Raw genomic sequence first — 26,076 nt, forward strand, 5'->3', positions numbered from 1 at the left:
TGACCCACAGGCTGAGAAACACTGCTCTAGACCAGTGATTCTCAGCCAGGGTGATTCAAGATCCTTTGAAGGGTGCTGCAGGAAGTTTGAGGAGGTAAGTGATGTGTTAGGCCATTCCCCTAGGACAAAAGTTGTTGGGATACTTGGAAAGGCCCTAGGGGGTACGGGCAGGTGGGGACGGAGTGCTGCTACCCACCACCCCATGCCACCACCTCCCAGAAGCAGGGGTGGGGCAAGGATAGTAGCACCCCCCTGTGAGCCACACAGGTGCTGCCCAGCCAACGGGACGTGGGGGAGGAAGGTGGAAATTCCACGTGGTGGTGGTGGTGGCTACCACTCACCACCCCACGCTGCTGCCACTCTGCATCCCGCTGCTGGAGGTACATTTACTAAAAAAGGTTGAAAGCCCCTGCCCTAGGAGGTAAGCACTGTAATAAATAAATGAGTTTTTAAAATAGCATGCCACCAAACACTTCTCTAGGTGCGGAGACTAGAGTAGAATGGGATGAAAAACATGAAAGAGATGGAAGTAGGGGCCAGATCAAACTAGGAGTGAACTGAGATTGAGTGAGGAGCAAGACAGGGGAAGACTGAGACCTAGTACAGATGAAGGGAAGACTGAGACCAGGTGAGGAACCTTCAAGGAGGCCCAGGGTTCAGTAAAGGGAAGACCAGCTGGATGAGGGGCCTGAATGCATTTGCGAAGCTGGAAGCACAGGATGAGAAGCAAAAGTTGCTGCTTTTCCATGGATGTGCAGTTAGAATGGGTCCACTTTAGCCAAAATAACACTGCCCTTCCTCTTTCCATTGACATTGTTTGCTCAAGCTTTAAAAGCTGGTGACGTTTCCCTGTGTGGTACAGGGAGAGCAGGCCCCTCGCAACAGAGTGGATCTACCCATTCTTAGATGTGCTGGGAGGCAAGGGTGGTAGGAGGAATCACTTTAACAAAAGATGCATCAGTGTATATCACCAGGGCTGTCTGATTTAGTGTTAGCAGTGTCTAAAGCTTCCTTTGTTCCACTTTAGATGAATCAAAATGTGTTATATGATTAACCAGTTGTCATGGGTAGGGCTAGTGGCTAGAACTGTCAGAGTATCTAGTCCTCCCTTACAGAAAAGTGATTTCAGTCATATTAGTGCTCCATGACCTTACTCAAGTGATAGTGGCTGGGGAGTGAGTACATGAGATGCTGACTGCATAGTAGCTTGATACTACTGTGCAGTAGCGTTGCATGGCAGGAAGTGTGATGCGACGCTACTGTGCATGTGCATTACTGTTTATACAAGTACTAAATGACCGTGCAGTCAGCATCTCATGTAGATGCAGCCATAATAACCTCTTCAGTTTGCCGTTTCTGTTCTTTTTGTCTCTTCCTCTTGCTCCTGTCCCCTATCTTTTCTTTGCCTTGCAGTTCACTTTTGTGGCTCCTTGCTAAAGCTACAGGCAGCTCAAGTTGCCTCCTGTAATACAGCAGAGCTGCTTTTTACTAAGGACTTAGGAAGAAATGACGTTTTTTTTTCCCTCAGCAAGTTCCAGCCCTGTTGCTCTTGCAGCCAGCTGTGTTAGGGATGGGGAAGGTAACATGAGGGAGGTGTTCTAGTTGAGCACCTCTTTACCTGCAGATATCATCCAACAGTTGTGGGGCAAAAGCAGAGCTACCCTTGCTTTAATTTAAAGAAACAGTCAAAAGTACATTCTTAGAAGAATTATGCTCATGTTTGCTTCTGCCCTGATAGCAATAATTAGCATATTGTAAAGCAACTATGATGCATAATGCAACCAACCACATGCTTGCTCAATACAGCAAGTGGAAATAATTGCTAAGGCATATGACTTTTGCCCCCGGGCCATGGGATCAAGAATGTAAGGGTGTAATTATTCTTTTTCCTGAATTAAAACAAGCAACTGTTGTGGAGCAGGGCAAGGGGGAAAAGAGCAGTCTTATTATCCAGTTTATTTTAGAGTAGTGAGTTAGTACAAGTTCTCACAGACCTGCAGAAATCAAAGGTTTGTTTTTTTTAATGTATTTGTCAGGAGTACACTTAACACTTTAGCTTTGCAAACAAAATCCCATGGATTTACTCATATATTACACTCTGCCCATACATACTGTCCTGAACACATTTTTATCATTTCATCAGACATGAAAAAAAGAACTGAGAAAGTGCTTGCGATTGTTTGAGGTTTCTTTCCCCAACACCAGGAAATCCTACCAGCCAGCATATACTGGTTCTGTGTGCCCAGTTACACCATAAGTTGTATGTGGTACTGATTCTTTTGACAGTAATGGAGACTTCAAGGTTTTCCAGCCATATTCTTGCTTTCGTTTCAGAATTATTAAAGCAGCAGCCAGGACTCCACCTGAAAAATGGAGGGATGAAAAGTATTTTCAGAAGTGACAGTAAACTGTCAAGCAGTGGTTGTCCTTTGACTTTTGGGAAATGCAGTATTTTTTTTGGTAACCTGAGGTCTTACATTCATTTAGATTTGTGCAAAATCGGTTCTGGGTAGGTACATCAACTATCAGAGCAACTCTGAAAGTGCAACTTGAGTCTAAAAAGTGATTTCAGAGAAAATCGTCAGACTTCAACTATGCCTTTTCTGTTAACTGTGTGTGTTGTGCTGTAGTAGTAGAGGAAAGAGTATTACCATATATCCCCCACAATCTTTACCAAGTTCAAACCAGTTACATGCAACTCTTTTGCAAGACTTGGTGGAGAAACTTAGTTCATTTTCCAGAGTCCTTATGACTTTGTGGTTCACAGGAAGAGAAAAACCTAGACTGACTCTTAGATTCTGGCTTGACACTGCAGCATCCCCTCCCACAAAAATCAAAAAAAAAAAAAAACCCTCCAAAAAACCAAACAAACAAACAAAAACCCTAAATGAAGCACAATCAGTATGGAAACACTGGATAAATACCAAGGCATTTAATGCAAGTTTTAGCTTTCTACCATAGTCACAGCAGGGAAAATTGAGCTGAATAACTGACTTGTGCTCCTCTGTTGCAGTCCAACAACATGCCCTTCTAAAAGCAGCCAGATATGTCCACATTTAGAAGGTGTATAAGCTTGTGGTAAAATGCTGGATTTATTAAATGAACTATGAATTTTGTCTTTGAACTTGTAGGAAAACTTCACTGGGTTTTTTGTTTCTATTTCTGGCAACTCGTATTGCCTTTTACATTTAGCCTTTCTCCTGCTGGCCATATTCCTTGAAACACACAAGGTAACTACATCATGATGGACAGTTTTCCTAACAAGCGTTTCTGATGGAAAAAGCCCAAGGATGGTAGGGGTCATTCCAAACTGGACACACTTTTCCGACAAGCTTTTTCTTGTCTGTTTTTCCTGCCTGATATCAAGTAACTAGAACCTGCACAAAGGTTTTTGAACACAGTGTTGCCAGTTTTTGCAGTGCAATTTTCAATCGGTGTGTCATGCCAAGCTCTGGGTGGCCAGGGCTGGAGGTCACCCAGGGTCAGGAGAAGCAGCCAGTGCTTAGGAAAGGGAAGCAAGGAAAAGCTCTGAAAAAACAGAAGTACTGAGGAACAATGGGACAGGACTGGCAACAGAACTTATTGCTGAGCTGGGAACTGTGCAGATGTAAGGTTTGAGGGGCACAGGATAGGTCTGTGGGTACCAGTGCTTTAGCTTTTAGAGAAGCAGGAAGTCCCACATCAGTGAAGAGTTGGCAGAGGCCAAAATCGTTCTGTAAATTTGGGAAAACTGGCAACACTTCCAGTGGGGATCACCTGTACATGGTCATGAGTGAAACAACGTTTTAAATGCATAGAATCCACCTGCACTGCACATGGGCCTTGAGCTCCCATCCCTCACCCCATGGCAGCAATGTGGAACCTAGTGAGTGCCCAGCACTTCTGGATTTGATCAAGTTTCTTCTAAAATTTCATTAAAACAAATGTAGTATTTCAATTCTCTGACATGAAACTGCTGTGAATGTTACTTGATCGATCTGGGCTTGATATTCGTTGTCAGACCCCCCTGTAAAAGTCTGTCCATATTCATGTGAAGACGTCCCCTACAAAAGACACTTCATATCCCAGGTTGAGTAAGTTAATCCCGCATCATGCAAAGGCAACATCTAGCAGACAAGCAACCCTGAATATCAGCCCAGAAAAGATGGCACAAAGGAAAAACAACATGCCATATCTATTCATGTGCCATACTCCTCTTTTCCCCCAAAATTAGTCTTCCAATATTAGGATCCATGTTTTAACCAGGGAAGCTGGTCTACCCAGGATAAATGCAACGGAGACATTGTAAGATGTGTGCTGTTGTTTTTCCTTCTCTTCCCTCTAGCAGCTGCATGGAGGGAGAAGTAGAGGCCGGCAGGGGCACATTCAAAGGAGGTGCTATGATGTACTCTCATCCTTTTGATTCCTCCTCCAGCCAAAGTTTAAAAGCAAATGCCTGGCACCGGCAGTGACATTTCTATTACAGCAGTGCTGAGGGAGTGAATAGACTTCATGGCTCATCATCTACCTGGTTCCTGCTACTCCCTCTTTAGCCCACAGGTATTAACAACCCTCTCTTTTTAAAATAGTCCTGTTGTTCCATTAATCAAGCTATCTTTTCTCTAGCTCTTTTGCTGTCTATTAGCTACTCTTGGTCTCATCTATTTCACAGCCCTGCAGATTTTTTAGCTCCTTTTCTTTTCATCAGGTCCAGTCTTCAGCAGCAGCTACAGTTTCAGCTTTTGCCTGAGCAGGCAAGCGCTTCTGACAATTCAGCTATGAAAGGGTTAAAGTGTGGCACAGGAAAGGAAGGGTGAATGAGCTGAAGATTAGGCTCTGTTCCTGTTCTGTGTAGCCACAGCTCTTTGACTTGGGACAGAGTGATCCCCCTTCTATAAAAATTTGCCTGTGAAAGCAGGATGAAACTCAGGGAAGTGATTAAAGCAGGCCAGTTGTTGGCCAAGGCTGCTGTAATTCCTTTGAGATTATAACCAGTTCTGTATGGGTGGTGGCGATGTGTAGCAAAGCATTGTGGCTCGCCCCATCAGGTATCCCTGAGAAGGTCCAGGCAATGATTAATGATCACAGCGTAGATAGAATTCAGCAAACAAACTGCTCTGCAGCCCCATGCTGGAAGTAGCACTGTCCTCATTCCCAGTTGTGACAACAGATGCCCCCCAACACCAAAATATAATCTCATATACAACTAGAATCACTAGCTTTTTTCCTCTACCATGACACATCCTGCTCTTAGGTACAGTTAGCAAATCTGAAGGGACAGTCAGGATGCAGTCCAGAGTATGCCTACTTGAGAAGCTGCTTGGCACCACTCCACTGGGCACAGTCTGCTGTGACATGAGACAGATGTTTAGAAGTCCTGACTATCCCATCCAGTTCCACTCTTCTTCCTCTACAGCTCCCTTGCCTCTCCCTTTTCAGCTGATTTCAGCTTGCTATAAGCATGCACACATTCATATACCTGATGTTACTTGCCAGACCTCAATTGCAGACCTTGCAACTATGAGATCATTCTTCTGATCAGGTATATCCCATGATAGGGTCCCATTTAAGATCCTACAAGAACTCCCCTTATGGTGGCCCTGGAGAATGCACGAAAGGATTCCCTTTTTGATCCTATTGCCAACTATGACACTCTTCACCGATACCCCAAAACAAGTTGAAATGCCCACTGAGATGAACTGCATGTACAGGACATCAGGTTCCAGGACACCTTGAAGATGTCTGTGACTGTTTTGAAGAGCCAGGAACTGGATTTGCTGACCAGGGATGTTCTTTCTAGTTTTCAAACTTCCCATGCTCTGGAGTTAAAGCCAAGCAACTGGCCATGCTGTTACTGCCTGCCTTGTGGGGCTCCATGATGTAGGTTTTGATGGACATTGTCCAGAGCGCAGTGTACTATATGAACCAGCAAGGCTTTCAGCCTTCCCCATCAAGAAGCCATGAGATTATAGATATGGTATCATCACTACAAGGAACCCCAATGATCTGAACAATTGCAGGTACCAGCCATCCTTGCTCTAACCATTGGACTAGACTTCTTAAATAGATGCAAAGAGAATTACTTATGGCTTGGAGGTACTAGGTTCAACTGTTTCTTCCCCAGACTTCTTGTGTAACTGGGAGAAACCACTTAGCCTTCCTGTATCTTGCTTCTCCATGTAAAATGGGTATCATAGCCTTTCTTCCACAGCAGGCTGTTGTGAGGAGAAACTTAGGTGTTCAAATATTACAGTAATAAGGGCTATAGGTACTTCGTATAGCCAGATAACCAACTGTAAATTGTGACTTAAAATCCATCATTTCAATATTTCAGCAATGGAGAACTCCCTTAGTAAGCGTTTGCTATAGAGAACAGCCCCAAGTGCACAACTTCTTCTGCAGAGGTTGCATGAGGCCAAGCTCTGTCCAGACACCTTCCTGCTACTGTTGTCTCTGAGCTTCCTGTGTACCTTGGCTGTAATCATAGCATAATATCCAAAGTCAGACAGGACGAAGTCATGCTGATTCTGAAAGCACGTCTGTTCAGACCCCATTCGTTTACTGAGCTGCCAGGACCTAGTATCACAGAAGCACGTTGAGAGGCTGCAGCTGGTGGCTAAGATGCTGCCTGCTTGAGCATCTCTGAAAGAGACGGTTTTCAGTTGGTTTAAGAAATGACAGTGCAATGGAGGAAAAGCTCTTTGCTAGGATGATCTACTTCTCCAAATGGAAACAGTTCTTCGCAATATGGACCCAGATGGACCTCTGCTAATACAGCTAAAACAAGGTGGACTGGTCCATTAGTTCTTTTAAGTTCATTTAGTAGAAGTAACAGCAAGTTAAAGTCGTATTATGTGCATCTTCACATCCAATGGTTTTGAGGCATCTGCAGATATGCTAGTTAGAGGCCCAGCTCTTATGTGGGAACTCATATTGTCCTTCTGGAGCTCCTGGAGCCTTTATTTGTGCTTTTAGATCTTACCTGCAGGATGATCTTTCTACTGGCATGGTGGCTCAGCCAGCTCCAAGCCCTTGTGACCAAATATCCTTAAACACACTTTTCTAGGGATAAGATATACCTGAGACCTCTTCCTAAGGTTATGGGCAAACCACAAATAAAAACAAGTTAACAGGGGTGGGGATTGCCTGCAGAACTATTGGTACACAGTAACTTTTCATGCATCTGCAATGACCCTACAGTAATTGGAAAGTTAAACTGAGGCAACTAAATGAAGCAGACTTCAGTTGTCCTGGTTTAGTTTTCTACTGCAGAGCCTTTGTGGGCACACAGAGTTGCTGGTGCGTTCTGTGGCAAGTAACCAACCTAGCTGACTCGCTTGCATTTGATTACTTATCCATATCCTTAGTTCACCCTTAAAGTAGGCCTCAGGTTCACTTAATCAATTAACTTGGTTGTCTTCTTTCTGAAACCAGAATCCATGATGGGGGAGAAGCTATCTTTTGCCCCCAATACGTTTTCAGAACCTGGTTCTTTTTACCTGTACGCAAAGAACCCCTATCACTATCTCACCATTTCTTTGTGGCTAGATTTCCTGCTCATCAAAAGACCAAAACCATCTTATTACAAAGAATTTCTACATGGACCACACAGTGTGTCTCCATCTCTCAGTTAAGTGGTGGTTCCCTTCCTCCAGACTTCAGGGTGCATTTCCTTGGGGCACATGGAGTGCCTTGGCCTCCTTCAGAAACATACCATTATCTGAGATCTGTAAAGCAACAATATGGAACAGCCAACTGACTTTTATCAAGCACTATGCTTTCCAGTAAGATGTATGGTCCAATGCCAAGCTTGGACGAACAATATTCCAATCATGACTAGATGTGGCTGGCCCTCATCCTCAATGCCTGGAGGGGTGGCTGCTTGTCAGTCACCTACTGCATGATCTTCGCTGATGTATCCGTGAAGAAAAAGGGTGGCTGCTATCTTACAGTGACTGAGCTGATGATGTTTGGGGTCAAATACATTATCAGCCTTTCTTCCATGCTTTTTAGGCTGCTCAGCAATGTGGACTTTGAATTGCAAGGAAACCAAGGCAGGTCACTGTGACAGGTCTGGGCCATGGGCCCCACCTCTTCCTGACAGTATTCCCTCAAGTCTACTCCACCTCCTGCTTCTCAGCTACTATGACTTGATGGTAACCAGTATGTACTCAGAAGGAATACATCCTTTGAGACAAGGATAGCAGTCCTTTCCTTGGTGCCCTAGGGCTATTATCATGGCCTCCTTGCTGCCTCTGTAACCACGCACACACCTTACCAATGACTCTCTATGCCCTTTTGTCAGGACTCCCCATCTCGCAGTCTCTCTATGCAAAAGTCTTCATGAGGTCTCTCCAGCCCCAGCCTCTGTTCAGACTTCAGCCTGTTCAGCTGCTTTTCCTCTAGCGGAGACCCCTCAGTTCAGGTCCACTGTTCAGGCCCTGGGTCTCGGGGTCTTGGGCTCAGCCCTGCAGCAGAGGGTGCCCCCCAGGTACCCTGCTTGTGGCCTCCTGTGCCCCAGTCCTCCAATTGTTTAACTTGATTCCAAACAAAGGGGGTTAATCACCTTGTTACAAACCACTCCCAACCCTTCAGGGTTGCAGGAGTTCCCTTCACTCCCATACTGGTCCCAGCTCCAGCCAGGTTTATATCCCTAAGCTCAGCCTTCCTTCCTCACCTGGCTGCTGCCCCAGGCAGAGAGCCATCCAGGTGTCCCTATTTAGCTTAATAGGCTGCCTGGCTTCCCCTGATTTTCAGCCTTCGGCAGCTCCTTAGCTGTTCCTGGTCTCCAAGCCTGAGTCTGTTTTGAGCTGCCTACTGCATCTGCTGTTCCCTGGAAGTCCCAAAAGTTTGGCTCCTGGCAGGGGTCTGCCTCTTCTCTTCCTCTGTTGCACGCAGGCAACAGGGTTTGGGTTTCCTGTTGTCACCCTGTCTTTTATACTCGTATGAGAGAATAAGGAGAGAAAAAACATGCATGCAACCCTAATAACCCTTGCTGTTCAAAAGACCGACCTCATGTGCTTGAGGTGTATGTGTGTATAGGGAGGGGTTCACACTAATTATGTAGCATCTCAAAAAACCGTAAGTAACAATCCTACACGCTGGGGACTTTTTCGGGAAGTTCAGTGATCAGAGGATACAGTAAAAATCAACCATAAAAACCTTGTTTTGAAGTCATGACTCATGATTTTTGAACCATAGTATATTGCATGCACCATGAGGAAATTAATTTTATGCTACTGTTTCTGCTTGTTAGTAACTAGAGCACAGGCCTACTTGCTTGTGAAGGAAAACTGAATTATAGGAGGGCTCCTTTTACATTTTCCTTTGTATGTTCTCCTTAAAATACCACTCGGTAATAAGAACCAAGAATTCGGCACTGTAAAAGCATGGCTGATGTTCTTAAATGTGATTTAAATTCCTATCACAGTACTAAAAGTGGGATTTCATTATCCAGCTTTTGTCTTTAAGGTTACTATTCTATACATCTATCATACTGTGCTTTGGGGCAGCATTTCGGAGATCATGGGAATCCCGATGAAGAACAGGGCATTAAATTGTATTCCAGTAGTTTGGAGAACACAAAGACACCATAATTAATGTAGCAGATTGATTCCTCTGGAAAGAGGACTGCAAAAATGTGGCCCAAAGTCAGAAAATAATTTGCATTAGGTATTAAGCTATCTGGAGATTAATCAAGAATAAACCATCAAGGAAGCCTTTTTGCTGCTGTTTAAACAAAAGGGTGCCAGTTGCAGGTGGAATGCTTCAGTGCAACATTAAATGTTCATTACTTGCCTGCTGATAAAATGGCTAGTAGTACAATAGTTAAAGGAGCCAGTTCACAAGAATCTCCAGCCTTTTGAAGAAACGTTTCCATGCAGTACTGTGGTCGAGTGCTACCAGCTGGACAGAAGGCATCAGGAGGACACATAATGGGGTTCACATCTGGGCTCTGTTCAAATAAAAATGTAGCATGTTCAGTGACAAGCAAGACTTGTTGCTTAAGCACCATCACTGATCGTGTTGCATGAGGCAAGACGCTAGGTAAGACTGTCCCTGCACTGAATATCTTTCAAGCTAAGAGAAACACCAGAGACAATCTGGAGGAAGGTATAACTTTTTAGAGTAGCTACTAAACTGTGCTTTCAGCAAGAAAGATTGGGTTTTTAGATGTCACGTGAATGTGAAGGGTAGAAAAGAGACTGACTGACTAACATGAGTTTTGAGGATGGAGTTTTTGGTAAGCCAGGCTGGAGGTTAGGAACAGGCATCCCATGTCTCAACTTAGAAAAAGCAAAAGTGGCAAACTAGGTTTACCCAGGATGGCACTAGTCAGCATAAGAACGTAATAACTGCCATTTACTGAGTCGGGCCATGGATCCATCTTGCCCTGTGTCACAGTGGCAGAGAGCAGATGCTGAAAAAGAGTGAACTGGGTATGACCAGGGTTATTTCTTTATTTCCACTGTTCCCCTCTCTTTGCAGCCTCCACCATTTAAGGTCTAGGAAGTTCTAATTCAAAGGCTGCATCCCCAGTTCCCGTGCTTAATAGCTACTGATGCATCTTTCTTCCAAGAATTTGTCCAGTTCCTTTTTTGAATCTAGCTAAGCTGTCAGCATGCACAGCATCTGATGGCAATGAGTTCCACACTTTAATTACATGCTTTAGTTACCATAGGCTGGAGAACAGCAAATCCCATCTATTAGAGACTTGTCCCTATTTCAAATTACTCAGTCCATGGAGCCTTCTCTAGCTTTCTTCTAAATGCCCCTGAAACCAGTGGAAGCTTTATGGGGAGTGTGAGGACAGGTAATGGCTCTAGGGGTAGTTAACATTTATAACTATTTCCCTCTAACATGGCACTACTTATACTGGGAGTTAAAATAAAGATGCTGTTAATTAAAATGCCTTGCATTTTTCATGAATCAACTACATTTCTTAAGCCAGGCTTTTGCTGTAGTTTATAGAGACTTACAGGGCAGTAGTGATTTTCTGGGCATATGTCACAGCTCTCCTGGCCCACTTGTAATTGGTATTCTCCCGTCTTGCAGACTTTGCATTGGTCGTCACCAGAAGCTTTAAACATACCTACATATCAAAAGAAGCACAACATGAGGGTAGGATTAGGCCACTGGGGCTTTCACTGACAATCCTTGTATGATCAGTGCTTCACAAAATACTGGTAATGGGAAAGGAAAGCTGCTGAAAATATTTTGTGCACATAAGTAAAATCAGAGTGTTGAGTCAGTCTGTGCTGAGGGAAAAAGGAGACCGTAAAAGAGAGCATGTGAGTTTGGAGAAAAGGGAAGAAGAAATATGCATTTTTAGATTAGCAGATAGCCAGAGTTAAGTCTGAGGCATGAGTTCAGTGCAAGGGAAATAACCACGCTGAGTTTTCACATGCTCTAAAAGCAGTGGTGAGCGCAAGCTGTCCTGTTCTGAGCTGGGCTCAAAGGTCCGAGGTATTTACATCTGTAACTCTGGTTTCAGTCCATCTCTCGGACTGAAATGTTTTAGCCGTTTAAAGATGTTGAATAGTGTTTGAAAAGTTTTAAAAAGGGTTTTCTTTACTTCACGGGATGAGAACAACGGTCTCTAGAACTACCAAATGGTACCTTGGCTGAATTTGAAAATGTTACCGCTTTTTGGATGTTTTAAAAACATTATGGCCCTGTGAAACATTGTCATGCAGTCCTTCAACTAGTGATTTGAGGAGTGGCTCAAGACTGTTGCTGTGTCAGGGGCTCGCTGTGTATTTTAGTGTCATGCCATGTGATTCAGTGTTGCATCAGGCAGCACCGACTGCAGTCTGTAGAAAATGTCCTCATTTGCCTTCACAAGCTCCCTCTTGCTTCTGCTTTATATTCTCAGCCAACACTACTATATGGGTATAGTTAGTTACACTGGTGCGTATTACACTTTGTACTGTACCGCCCAGTGCGAATGCACCTTGTACCCACAAAACTGAGCTTTAGCCGCTACTTCGTTTATTCCTGAGCAAAGTAAGCTATTGACAAAAAACCCAACCAAAACAAAACAAAACCCTGCTTTCCCAGTACTGACACCAAGCAAAAGGCTTTTGTCAGCACAGCTATGTCAGGGTTTATGCTTCTTCACCTCTTTTTTCCAACTCAGCTATGCCAGCAAAACCTTGTAGTGTGGGTTTAGCCTTGAAAGTGCTTTGATTGCTGTAATGAATCTTGTTGTTATCAGCGGGGGATCCTGATAAATGGGCACTGAAAAGAGTTTGCTCAGTCATTAGCTTGGTAGAATCAGGTCGCAAGAATTGTCTGCACCACTAAGATGGATACGATTTCCTCTGTAAGCGACAGCTGATAAATCTATTCAGGCACACGGCTTGTTGACAATAATTGTCAGCTGCCAGCTTGTTGGTCAGTGGAGAGCGGTCTTAATCTTAACGGGCGCTATGTGAGATGTTTTCCGCAGGGCCAGCTAATTAGCTCCGCACTAAAGTCTCGGGGGCTACACATGCAGCCCTATTAGGCTTCAGTAAACAAACTAGTAAACCAATAAGCTCTGCCATAAACACAAGTACTATCCTGTGGCAGAGTTATTTAGTGTGCCACAGTGCACATGTAGATGGTGGCAAGGCTGGCTGCAGCACATTGAGCCCCCTACCAGTCAGGGCTGCTCTAACACATCTCAATGTGCTGCAGTCCCAGGAGCAATAAACTCCAATGCAAAATGTGCTGGAGTTTATTCATTAACATGCATTAATTGCATGTGTAAGTGCGCTCACAGTGTGCGTCTTCTGCAACTCTTCCTCTCTAGCTCTTTCTTGCCCTGGCTAGACTACTAGTGCTCTTCCTCACCTTTAATTGCATAATTACCTGGTGGGCAAGGTGAACATTCTTCAGAAGCTTCACTGATTGCCTCTTCTCCACTAGGGCAAATTGTGCAGGTGCTGCAGTTGGTTGTGCTTTGGAGGGATAGAAGACAAAGAAAAAGAGGTATAAAAATGGCGTAGGATATAACAATAACCTGGCGCAGCATGGAGGTTGGGTAGGGAGTGGGACAAAACCCAGGCAACTTGCAGGGGACGTGATGTTGGATGCAGGGAGACCGGTGGATGTGGTATACCTTGACTTTAGCAAGGGTTTTGATATAGTCTCCCACTACATTCTCGCAGGCAAGCTAAAGAGGTATGGGCTGGATGAATGGACTGTAAGGTGGATAGAAAACTGGCTGGAGCATTGGGCTCAGAGAGTAGTAATCAATGGCTTGATATCTAGTGGACAGCCAGTATCAAGTAGAGGGCCCCAGTGGTCAGTCCTGGGGCAGGTTTTGTTCAATGTCTTCATCAGTGGTCTGGAAGATGGCATAGAGTGCACCCTCAGCAAGTCTGCAGATGACACCAAGCTACGGGGTGTAGTAGATATTCTGGAGAGTCGGGCTAGGATTCAGTGTGACCTGGACAAAGTGGAGGACTGAGCCAAAAGAAATCTCATGAGGTTCAACAAGGACAAGTGCAAAGTCCTGCACTTAGGACAGAACAGCCCCATGCACCGGTACAGGCTGGGGGCTGACTGGCTGGGCAGCAGCTCTGCAGAAAAGCACCTGGGGGTTACAGTAGACAATAAGCTGAATATGCACCAGCAGCGTGTCCTCCTTGCCAAGAAGGCTAACAGCATCCTGGGCTGCATTGGTAGGTGTGTTGCCAGTAGGTGCAGGGAAGTGATTCTTCCCCTCTATTCAGTGCTGGTGAGGCCACATCTGGAGTCCTGTGTGCAGTTTTGGGCCCCCCACTACAGAAAGGGTGTGGACAAGTTGGAGAGTCCAGCAGCAGAAATGGTGATGGTGCTGGGGGACATGACTTCTGAGGAAAAACTGAGGGAACTGGGCTTATTTAGTCTAGAGAAGAGGAGACTGAGGGGACTTAATAGCGGCCTTCAACTACCTGAAGTGGGGTTTGGAAAAGGATGGAGCTGGACTGTTCTCAGTGGTGGCAGGGGACAGAACAAGGAGCAATGGTCTGAAGTTGCAGCAAGGGCAGTTTAGGTTAGATATTAGGAAGAATTTTCTCACTAGGAGGGTAGTAAATCACTGGAGCAGGTTACCCAGAGCAGTGGGGGAATCTCCATCCTTGGAGGTTTTCAAAGCCTGGCTAGACAAAGCCTTGGCTGGGATGATCTAGTTGGGGGGCTGGTCCTGCTTTGAGTAGGGGGTTGGACTAGATGACCTCCTGAGGTCCCTTCCTGTTATACTATGTTAATGACTTTATTTTCTCCCGTGGCCTCGGATACGAAAATTTAAGTCTTTTTCCTCATTAGAGGCTTAGCTGCCATCTGAGCTGTACTGGTTCAAACTGCCAGTATAGACCCTTGCACTCAACAAGCTATGCCAGTGCCAGTCAGATGTTGTTACGCTGGTGCAGCCTGTCTCCAGTTGGGCTTTGCACACCAAAGCTAAGCAGAACTTAAACCTAGAGGTGAGTCATGCAAAAGACTGGGAAGGGGAGGCAGAAAGGTGATCCAAAAACTAATAATTTCTGAGAATTGCTAGCATCCTAGTTTATCATCACCAAACTGCCCAATATTGTTAAAGTAAAAAGGCACACATTTTCCAGATAATTACTTATTTGCCTTCTCTCCGTTCCTTTCCACAGAGGAATTGCTCTAATGCATTCTCAGAAACCCCACTCCCTTCAAATTACTCACAGGAGTTTGTGCAGAGGAGTTATGCTGCTGCTCTCTACAAATCCCCATCCACTGTTTGGCAACCGTTGATCCTTCCAGATCATGGTGTATATATGAGAGGTCACCCAGACCTTGGATACCTAGGCACAGTTTTGTTTTTTGGGTTGTTTTTTTTCTGGAAGGAGTAGAGGCTGCCCAGACCTTCTACCCCGCCTTTACGCGCCTAAGACAGAATCCGAAGGCCAGGCTGAGTGTGGTGGCTCCACGGCTGCATTTGTATCTGGGAATTGAACATAGGTGTCCAGCGTGGCAGACGAGGACTCCCCATCCACTGGAACTTGTTTATTAAGTGACCACAATCCTAATTATAAAATGACCAATTAATCCCAGCACGGCTGTCAGGTGTGTTCTGATTCCACGGGCCATGAGTTTGCCTGTGCTCTAGGTAGAAGGGGACCCCCGGGTGCATCCCCAGGCTAAGCCTCCTCCATGCCTAAGCTTAGGTGTACTGACATTGGGCCAACCTTATGTTTCAGTTTGAAGGTAAGTGTAGATTCTGGGATTGGGCAAGCAGCTCCAAAATGCACACAAACTATAAACATTTGCTCATTATCACTTCCTTCCTTTTCAGGTCTTTGTGACCAGGTATTTCGCAGAATTTGCAGATTTGTTGGAGTCTGACAGGGCTGTACCATAAGTACTTCTGCAGTGGCCTCAAACTTGCAACCTCTGGGCTGTCAACGGTACATCTTAGTGCCCATGGCACCTTAACTAACCCCTGCTCATCATCACCGAGCCACTGACTTCTTTGGGTGCCTTGTCTGACATGGGTCTTTGCTACAGTTTAGTAAAGGGAAGATTGAAGTATGAAAACCTTCAGGAGCACCTTGCCCCCACTCCTTCCACATGTAATCAGATCCTTCACATAACACTATTCATGGATGAAAAAATAGGGATGATTTTTTTTTGGTAAGGTGAATTAGTTTCCTGAGGCAGCTAGTGACACCAAGAGAAACTTGCTATCATTTCCCAGACCCCCAAACAAACAGTCGCGAATGTAGTTCTTACTTGCAGAATGATCCACGAGGACAGGGACTACAAAATGCTGAGTTGTGCTGGGAGCTAAAATACCCTGTGAAAGAGAAGAGAGTGAGTCCCCTGGCATCTGCCCTTAGCTCTGGCAACATTGCTAGTTACTCAGATGCGTCTGTTTTGTAAGTGTTAAATTAATATCCAACCATTAATGTGTAAAACGTGTGTGTTCTTCTGAGGGCAATTTTTGTGGATTTGGTAGCAAACCTATAGAAATAAATGGAAAGCTCATGAAGACATTTACTTGATTCATGTGATGTCTAGAAGGCTCAGCCATGTCACCTTAACTTCACCTGCAATGCTATTGCTCTGATTTCAAGCTGTGTCGGGAAATGTAAGTTCTTTGCTAAAGGTGTTGGGGGATCAGACCCATCAAAGTTCATGGTGGCAGGGTTTGAGGACTTGGTGTTCAGTGAAAGGGCTGTTTGGAAAGGAAAATAATAGGTATAATCATCTACAATAATGGGTATAGTCAACTAACTGGTATCAAAACAAGTTAGTTTTCTTCCTTCCCGTATAAGAGCTACGAGGGTGAGCATTTTGTCCGGAGTGAGGGAAAGCACTTGGGCTAGACTAATTCTGATCAGGGTCTTTCTGAGGACTCCTGAAGGCCTGGACACCTGGTCTCCCCTCCACAAAAGAAGACCTGAAGAGGGAGGCTCCAGAAAAGACAAGTCAGCTTGGACAAGTAGATGCTTTGCAGGGTGGAGTTGTGCTGGCCACCCAGGAAAGAGAAAGGGAGTTAGTTGTTTTGATCTGAAGTTGTGCAACAAGCAGGACAGGGTGGCACCTTAACCTATTGCACTGACAAAAGCTTTATGCCCCTCTGAACAAGATGTTATCTTCGCAGTGGGATCAGCCATGCCAGGATGTGCCTTGCTTCACTGGCATTTTCAGACGCTGCCACGGTGTTGTCCAGTCCCTGTTGCTCCTAGGGCTTTTTTGTGCCAATCTGCATGCCATGCAGGGCCCGAGCAGCCTCAATTTTTCAAAACAGAAAAATAAATGATCGTTGTCAGTTACTTTTCTCTTAAGTAATCCATGCCTGTATGTTCTGTGATATCACACCACATGTTTGTGCTGAGGTCAGAAAGTCAAAGCATACCTTTTCCACACATGCGGCAAGCCGATGCCCCGGACTCATTGGAATAAGAGCCAGGCTGACAGGGGAGACACGCAGTACTTTGTGTAAAACTAAAAAGAGAGAAGAACAGGGTTTAGCTCAGCTTTGTATGTTTGTTATGAGGAGAAAGACCTGATGCAAATTGCTTGAGAGAAGGCTTTGGAGCTCAAAGACATTGTTTGCCTTATCCCTATGAAAGCCAGCAATCAGTGCAGCAAAAACAACCAGAACTACCCTGAGCTTGAATTGCTCTGCTAAGAAATGGAGTTCTCGGTACTAATGATAGATGTTTCCCACAGTTCACTACATGCTTAATAGAAAGGCAGAAGAGACCACACGATAAAGACCCATCTTCAAAAAGCTTAAGCCAAGATTTTCAAACCAGCCCACTTAAAGGTAGGCTTCAAGCATTTGATATCCAAACTGGATCCCAATGGGAACTGCTGGGTATTGTGTCTTTGTCCCTGTTTTATCTGTGGCAGGTTAGGATACTAGGTCTTGGGATTGTGTCAGGGTTGACTAAGAAGTTTTACTAACAGGTTAGATCAGCGGTTGCCAATCTGTGGTACAGGTGCCACGAGTGGTACGCAGACAACCTGTCAGTGGTACACGTTAACAGATGTATTATAATTACTTTATATGACAAAACTTTGCTGGTGGTACTTAAGGTTGAACTGAAAAATTTACTGATGGTACTTAAGGTTGTATTGTTTTAAATTGGTGGTGCTCAATTTGTCAAAGTTTGGGAACCACTGGGTTAGATAAAGAATTTGGATATGATAGTTTGGATAAGGATGAATCTGCCTCTGGGTTGGACCTCTGGAGGTACCTCCCAGTCCTATTTTTCTATGTTTCGAGAAGTCTGCCCCAAGTTCTAAGCTATAGCCACATGTCTTGGCCTTCCAGTCTAAACAGTATATAAATAGGAGGTGGAGATAGATGCAATAAGTTAAGTCTCCACGGCAGAGGAAAAGTATGTGTTGTATCCATTTCAAATAGCTGTGTATAAAATAGCTAGCACAAGGAATGCTTTGGAGAAAGATACGGGCAGGCTTTTTAGCTCCTTTTCAAAACTGATAGATTGGGTGAGAATTGTGGAAGACAGGAAAGAAAGTATGAATATTTAAACTGGGCCAGTATCAGCTAGAGTTGTCTCAAAGCTCAGGGGGAGTGTGGTATTTTCAAATACAATGAATAAAAATGTTAATGATCCAATTAAAGCCATGCAAAGTACACAAAACTAACATGGGAATGGATGAGCGTAGAGAAGTTATAGCTGCAGCCAGGTCAAGAGCGTATTTTTGATTTGGCTACCCCACACATTCCACTGAAACTAGGACGTCTTTGAGGAAATTTATTCGGAGGCATTTTCATGGTGTGATTCACTGCAGCATCTCACAGTCATTAATGAATAAAGCTTCATAATTGCCCCCCTGAAGCACTGAAATATGGGATGAAAATACAAAGGTGCAGAAGACATTTAATTAATTGCTCAATATACCCTGTAGGAAACTTTTGGCAGAGCTGGACAGAGAAACCCATATTTCCTAGTTGCTAATCTCGTTCCTCAGTCATAAGACCTTACTTCCTCCTAATGCATGGAGAATTCAAAACGGACATCTCAGAAAAGGAGCTGGAGTCCGAGGGCCTTTCTACACTGTTTTTTTGAGTTCATATAACTGTATCTTCTGCTATTGGGAAGCCTCTTCAACAGTTTCCTTCTCTCACTGCGGTGGGGAAAAAATTAGTTCTACATTCTTCAAAATGTATTAACTAATGGTTTTAAAATACAGTTTGGTTCCACAAATACAATCCCAATCCCAACAATGGTCTAGGTACTTACTTAGTGTAATATCCCTGCGGGCAAGGCAAACAGATCTGTTGTCCAGCTAGAGGCTGGTAGTGACCTGCTGGGCAGGATGTGCAATCGGCACGGTCTGCACAGGAGCCTTCTGAACAGCAGAGACAGCTCGATGTCTCTAAAGTGAAATAAGCCTTTAAACAATTAGAATTGTAACTTTTAGTCGTTGCCAAAGATAAAGTATTAAAATAAAAATTCAGGGCAGTGCCAGGAATGATAGTTTCAAACAAGCAAATCTTGAAGGGAAAAAATTAATGCTGCATATCAGATTTTAATAATCTCACAGCACTTAAATTGGTTCAGACAGGCATAAGAATAATTATTAAGCAGACAGTCAGTACTCAAGGGACTCAAATCTGTTGGCTTAATTGTGGAATCTTTGCTTAACAAGGCTATTTTTCCTGCTTTTAATTTGAGAAGCCAGGAAGTTTTTCTTCATCCTTAATCCAAAAAAAGAAGCAAAAGTGTATGGTTGCTTTTGATCTTTGATTAATCTAAGCCTGGCAGGAAACAGAACTGAAGCTAAAAACCTCAGAGCAGAGGATTCTGCCTTAAGCAGAAACGTCTTTGAGCGTGGATAACTTACCATTCCCGCACTGTACAAATACGATCCATCTGATTCTACAAAACCAGCTTAATCTACACAGAATAATTATGTAAAATTTGCTGTAACAGCTTGCTGGTCCATCAAGTCTTTATCCTGTCTCTGGCAGGGACCAAGGCTTGCTATGTCATAGCAGGTTATGCAGGACAGGGAAACGTACCCGGATGGGCAAAATAATACTCAAGTGCTGAGAAATACCAATTCTGCTTGGCCGCAGAGATTAACTCATGCTCTGAACCATAAATCTTGAGTGTCAGTGCTTATTTAGAGAGTGAAAAAAGTTATATCATTGGTCTTAAAATTATCCAGTTCATTAAAAAAAAAAAAAAAAAAAACCACACCACAAAACTAGGATGCTTATTTACCTGCCTCCCCCCAGCTGTTGTGACTTCCACCATCTGACTACATAGCATATGAAGGAGACCTTTGGTTGTGGGTCTAAATACTTTGATACTAACAAGTACTGTGTGGGAATGGGGATTATGTCCCCAGTAATCTGGCTAATGGAAACAACTGCCACTTGTTTCTGAGCGTCATAGTCCTCAGAGCTTTGCAATTCAGCACTTAAGGCCTAAAAGAAATAAAAACTTAATAATATGACTGTTGCTCTAAAGGTGGCATGTAATGGGGAGAAGGAAAAGGAAACGTATGGCTGTCTTGCTCTTTAGTAGCATGTTTGCAGACATTTATTTTTCCTTGTTGATTTTTTTTTAACTTTTTTTTTTTTTTTTTTTTAATATCAGAAATGCCTGGTCTCATTGCTGAAAAAACAAAAACCATTCTTAAAAATAAAAAAAAGACACCACAAAGGGCTGTTTTCTCAGCCCTTACTGTAAAGGCAGGAATGCAAAGTCCTTAATGGAGTTTTCTTACAGTTGGCTCAAAGAAATAGTTTTAAACTTCTTGTATTTTGTCCATATCTCTGTTGATTAAAATAAATCCCCTGTGTCACACATCTGCTAACTAACCCAGTTGCCGTTGCATCTGCTTTGTGTGTAGTTGAATGAGTGGTAGGAATATAGCTTAACCATGATGTTTTCCAGGGAAAACAGGACAGATAAAACCTGGATTTCCAATGTGAAGAAACAAGTAGGTAAATAAGTCCAGCCATTCTTTGCATGAAACAGCAACAAGAAAAATCAATCCCTGCCTCCCACCCCCAAATACACATGGCAAATGTTTGCCCTGTAATAGGAAAAGAAAAAAAAAAAAAAAGAGAGAAGACTGGGACAGGGAAGAGGATCCTCTGGGACTTACCCTTGTTGGGAAACGTTCCTGGTGAGCAAGGCATACATGCTGTTGTGTTCACTGCGCTACAGTTTGTGGACTCTGTGCTGCTTACGAATGGAGATGTTGATGGACCCCCAGTTGACATTACTCCTGTAGGAACCTGAACGGTAGTCGCATTTGCGGCAGGGGACACTGTCACATTTACAGTGGCAGAAAAATCTTCAACTGATGTTATACTTGGAGTAATTGATGGCTCCCCAGCTTTCGCCACAGGATTGGAAATGGCTGAAGGTGTTGCAACTGGATTTGGTAAGGTAGAGACCTGGGCAGCATTTGCTGTGGGAGAAGCCGGCAACCCCCCATCACTTGCTGATGCCGATGCTGAGGCCACAGAGATCTGGGCAGTGGTCGTCTGTCCAACAACCATACCTAAACAGAATAGAAAGTATTATTAGTGACTCAGTTAATATTTTCCACGTGGGAAACGGGGTTAAAGCTGCAATGATTTTGATCCCCTTCTACTGCCGTAGGAGTATGCATATACATATAACTTACATACTTATATAGCTTACACCAGTATTATTCAGTACTGATTTAACTGCTAAATCTCTTCACACCGTAGGTATTTTTCAGTAGTGTGTAGGATTAACAACAGTTGTCGCATGTGGTTTGTTCTCTCTGCATTATCTGCCCAAAGGGAGAGTTCAGTAAGAATCGTGGTTTTGCTTTAGTATGCATTTTTTTCCTTTTTGAAATACAGATGCTGTTTGCATTGCAGTCATAGCAAATGATTAGGTTTCTGAGGGTGTTTATTCCTTTTAGGTATTCATTCCTTAGCTTTGGTGCATCCAGTAGTACGACTAGGACGGGGCGAGTGGGGCACCCGCCCTGGACACTGACTATGAGGGGGCACGCAGAACCCCCCCTGCTCATGGGAAACCCCGAGCTGCCCCTGCCGCAGGAGCTGGGCACCACCACAGTGTCTCTGAGGGGGGGGTGGGAGTGGGGCAAGCAGAATGGTGCTGCCCCCATACCGGGGAGCCTTTGGCAGAGCAGGCACAGCCCTGTTTCCAATAGGTAGGTCTTGGAGAAGGAAGGGGAGTGAACATGGCACCAGAATCTGCTCCCAAGAAGCTCAGCCATGGGGTACCACCACAGCCGCTGCTGAGCGGTGTCAGAGGCAGGTGAGACTTTACCCCCCTGCCCTGGGTGCTCGATGAGCTTGCTACGCTTCTCAGTGCCACCATGAGCAAAGGTGCGATTCCTGTACAAATTAGCGTTATCCCTGTTTTAGAGCTTTCTATGAGGAGCAAAGTTGTTGGTCTTCATTCTCATGCTGGTGATCCAGGTGACCTTTCAGAGATGTTGTGCCCAAGCCATTGAGCACTTCGAAGAGAGAGGACCAAAACCTCAAACCCAACTCAACATGCTATGGCTACCGACCTGCTGTTGCAAGTCCCTTCACCCCTCTGATCCCTTCGCTTGCACTGTCTCTGTCCTGTCCATTTAAGGGCAGAAACCACCTCTCACTTTGCGTTCGTACAGGGCCTGGGCCTGCAATCATAACTGAGGCTGCCAGGTGCTGTGGTAATGCAAACAACTGCAGCATGAGAATTCAACTGGTTTGTGACCTCAAGACATTCAAGAAATATAACTGAAATACTTAATTTAATTTCCACCACCCACTCAGGCAACCAATTCAAATGAGTCCATTGACAGTTTGGCTTTAAGTACAGTGGTCTCTTAATCATGGGAAAACTGAGTTTAGCCCACTTCTGCACACCATGGAGGTTGCAGACATGGCCACACTTACCTCTTCGTTGCTCTGCAATTTAATTGGGCAGTACACAAAATATATGAAATGAACAGAGAAGTACCTGATACCTTGATTGTCTTCCAGACATGCTTACTATGGATTGCTGTTTGCCATGCCTACTCAGAGTGTGAGCCACTGGTTCTCAACCTTTTTAGCTTCAAGGCCACTCCTTCATAACTTTTGTGACTTGAGCACCCCACTTCTACAACTAATTTATTTATTAACGTGCTTACCTCCTCACAGCAGTGGGGTGAGGAAAGGAGTAACTGCCTGGGACAAGTGTGTGCTGGCTTCCTTGCAGCAGGGTGGGGAGCAGCCAAGCAGGGAGAAAAGCCTAAGTGTGCTCATCTCCTCATGCCTTGTAGCACCCAGCTGAGAGTCAGTGACGTCAGCTCTTGTAGGTTTGACTTGTGATGCTTTGCTGTCTGTATGCTCTGTTGTTGTAGCACCCACTGTGCACTAGGTGGGCCATAATAGTTTTGTGGCATATTAAGTACCAGATATTCAAGTCTAAGGACGTTGGGGCCATCAGATTTTCTCAGTGCTGGTTCTGACCACATACAGGTTCAGCAGCAGCTCAAAAGAGCTCCCTCTGGCCCCCACATTTAGACAAAAGGACCTAGACATTAAAACTTCTTCCTTGCTTGGTCTTCCTTATTCGCCATCTGAAGTCTGTTTGTTTTCTTGGGAGCACTTTGCAGTGAGCTGCCATGGTCCCATTTTTGTGCACGTGGATTGCTGCTAGTGCGGGGATCCAGAGCGGTGTGGTAGCACAGTCACCCCCCGCTTCCCCCACCTTTCAGACCATGCGGCAGGAGCAGCAGCCAGAGACTTTGTCCCTAAAGCAGGTAAGAATCGCATACCTTCTCTTCTCCCCCAGGCTCAGCAGCACCTCCCATCATCTCCTTCCCTCCTGTTTGCATGGATACCTTTAAGAGTGTTACGTATAAATTGTTATGTTGGCCTCCGGGATTACAGGAGGGAACAGCAGATCAGTAGGCTAAGAAGGCTCTCTGAATAAACAAGCTTTATTGTTTTATAAGTTCTTGGTCTTTTGAGAATAACACACCTTCTCCCCTCCCCTCCCTACCACTTCTGCTCCCAGCTGACTCTGGAGTGGGGAGATGCTCCCAAGTTACTCCTGCCCTGCGCCAGCTGGTCTGTGCAGGGATCCAGGCTCCACCAGGGACAGCAGCAGCAGCAGTAATGGGTGGGTTTCCCATCCCTGCTTGGTTCCCCACCAGCCCAAGAGCAGGTGCAAGGAGAAACCACCCACCAACTTCCCCAGGAAAGCCCAGCTCCCCACACAGCCGCCCCACAGCCTCTGCTGGAGCAGGATAGGAGCAGCTAGGACAGCGATGGTAGTAGGCATGTCTCCCCTTGCTGCAGCCAGAGGCATACGTAGAGAGGGCTAGGAGAAGGTGGCAGTGGAGGGAACGGGAGGTGCCGCTAACTATGGAGGGCAAGAGTGCAGAAAGGACGTTTCTTACCTGATTCAGGGACTTGCGTCCCTGGCCACTGCTCCTGCAACATGGTTTACCCACCCTAGTGGGAAAAGGGAAGGAGACCAGGAGTAGGGGAGTTGCATTTCTTTTAGACAAAAAGACCATTTGAAAAAAACGTTGGCAAAAAGTTGCTGCTGTTGAAGGCTTCAAAAACAAAGAAAAATGCGACCTTTTTAATAAAAATATAATTGCACCTAATCAAAGCAGTTCCTGAAACTTTTCTTTTCCTGACTTTGGTAGATGAAAAATTCAGTAACAGTTTGAATAACGCTTTTGGCAAAATAAGTCTGGAAGAGGGTGAAGAGATTAGGCCCACTTGAAACACTTTGAAGAAGCAGGCTGACATTGCTACTCACTCTAGTAACAAATCTGCATCCAAGTGACATTTAAGCAACCTTGAGTCTGTGTCTACTCTGAAGTTCTTGGGGCGATTTATTTTGCTCTCTCAATAGAAGGAATATATTTCCAAACCTAAGTTGAAAGAGAACTGCCAGCAACCGCTGCCAAGGCGCCGATTCATGTGCTAAGCACAAAATGTGACTGGACACAGTTGAGTCGATTGTGAAAGTTTTCTGAACGCTCCTCCGCTACAGGGCCACATGCTTCCTGACGTACACACAGGCTTAACCCGTGCTGTCTATAAGGAAAGCAGACTTTAGTCTATAGTTTGCAAGAGAAGAGCTGTCATATTGGTTTGCTGAATTTTTTTTCTAATCCTCTCTTCCACACTCCTCCAAGGTCTGCTGAGTGGGAGAAATTGATGGCTCAGTCCAAGAAAACCCAAATTGAATCTAGATTTGTATATTTAGGTGAATATATGCCCTCCTGCCCTCCCTCCCCAGGTACACGCACACATGTCTCTTGTTCTACTAATGAATAAGAACATGAGCAAGCTGTTCTTGAGCTGAACTGTCTCCACGTTTGGCCAGCTCCAAAAGGAGCAGGGACTCTCACCCAGTTAATGCATTATCTGTTAATCATGTGCGCTGAAGACAGATTAAGATGACCAAGTAATTTATCTAAGCAGTTCAGCCCTCTGAATAACAATTTTATAAAGGCAAGTGTGCTCATTTCAGGATTTCTGGTTTCTCAGTATTATTCCAATGGTACAAAAGCACACGGAGATGGAGCCAGGGCCAGACACCACACACAACATTACAACAAAAATATTATCTCCGCACTCTAAGTTGGCCTCTAGGGTTTATCCATGTGCAGGCTCTGCCTCGTACGTATTCTCAAGAATATAAAATTCTTGGAATCCAGAAGAGTGAAAATATCAGCAGTTTCTGAACTGGAGGGACAAATTCTGTCCTCAGATACATGGAGACAATTCTCATGTTTTTAATGCACTGGGCTGTGCATCCAAGGATGGAGTTTGGCCAGTAATGTATGGTCTGTTGTAACAGAGTTAAGTATTTAAGATCCTGCTAAAGCCTGTTAAATTGTTTTTGAAGAACGACTCTGCTTCGTCAGCGCATCTGGGAGCTGCAACTGCTGTTTTCTAAACCTTATTTCCATTTTGTTACAAATTTGCAAGTAAAGTGTTGCAGAATATTCAGAATTTGGCTCCGCTTGTTAATGTCTTCATCCGTAAATATCTGACGTGTAAAGAGAGAGCGAGCGAGCGTCCACCCGCATCACCTTTTTAGGGACGTTCTCCCGGCTCCGTGCTGTTACACGCGCGCAGTCCGTTACAAAACTCCCAGGCTCCTTATCTTGCAGGCTGTTCTCTCCCCTTCTGCGTTTTACAGTGCAGCAGAAACCAGTAACTGCATGAATATGAGAAGCCCCATCCTCATGCAGAAGCTTACAACTGCCTAAAACTTTCTTAGATCATGGAAACCAAAATGTCGCACTTTAAAAAAGGAGTTACTCACCTATCAAGCAGGCTGCGCCTAAACTCCAGAGCAGAGACCTGGGCCACGGACCCATTTTTCCAAGGGTGTACCATAAAGCGCCTCACCAAGCAGGATCAGCCACTAATCTCCTGGATCTAAGAGTTTATCCTCTTTAGTCTTTGTTCCCAATATCATCACCTGACTGGTCATGTGGCTGAGTCGCATCAAACCTCCACAATAGACCCAGCAGGGATTACTCGCAGGCTGAGGCGGGCTTGTTTCACAAGTCTCTTGTCTTTCGAAAGTGCAAGCCCAAAATAAATATTATGTAAAAAAGGTTTCTCTTGAGCCTGATGATCTTCCTGTT

General features: G+C 44.6%; 1 protein-coding gene across 1 annotated transcript; it reads right to left on the bottom strand.

The window, feature by feature from the left end:
• Nucleotides 1-1,724: 1,724 nt before the first annotated feature.
• On the bottom strand, nucleotides 1,725-26,076 carry LOC149870013 (uncharacterized). Its single transcript, XM_090035412.1, has 9 exons — nucleotides 25,749-26,076; nucleotides 20,578-20,979; nucleotides 18,699-18,834; nucleotides 16,838-16,926; nucleotides 15,709-15,772; nucleotides 12,835-12,923; nucleotides 10,959-11,071; nucleotides 9,778-9,934; nucleotides 1,725-2,363 (listed from the first exon to the last, which is right to left on the bottom strand). The coding sequence occupies exons 1-9, from the start codon at nucleotides 25,801-25,803 to the stop codon at nucleotides 2,212-2,214; spliced, it is 1,257 nt and encodes a 418-aa protein (XP_089891538.1). The 5' UTR covers nucleotides 25,804-26,076; the 3' UTR covers nucleotides 1,725-2,211.

This window comes from Crocodylus siamensis, chromosome 2 (assembly GCF_052110815.1).
Source record: "Crocodylus siamensis isolate JL-2025a chromosome 2, ASM5211081v1, whole genome shotgun sequence".
NCBI lineage: Eukaryota > Metazoa > Chordata > Crocodylia > Crocodylidae > Crocodylus > Crocodylus siamensis.

Bases quoted from the DNA above. Each gene is read 5' to 3' on its own strand.
- LOC149870013 (XM_090035412.1), bottom strand. From the start codon at position 25,803: ATGGGTCCGTGGCCCAGGTCTCTGCTCTGGAGTTTAGGCGCAGCCTGC. The intron at 15,773-16,837 runs GTATGCTTTGAC...TCTCTTTCACAG, and splicing joins TTGCCGCATGTGTGGAAAAG to GGTATTTTAGCTCCCAGCAC. The intron at 9,935-10,958 runs GTAAGTCTCTAT...TTATTTGAACAG, and splicing joins CAGAAAATCACTACTGCCCT to AGCCCAGATGTGAACCCCAT.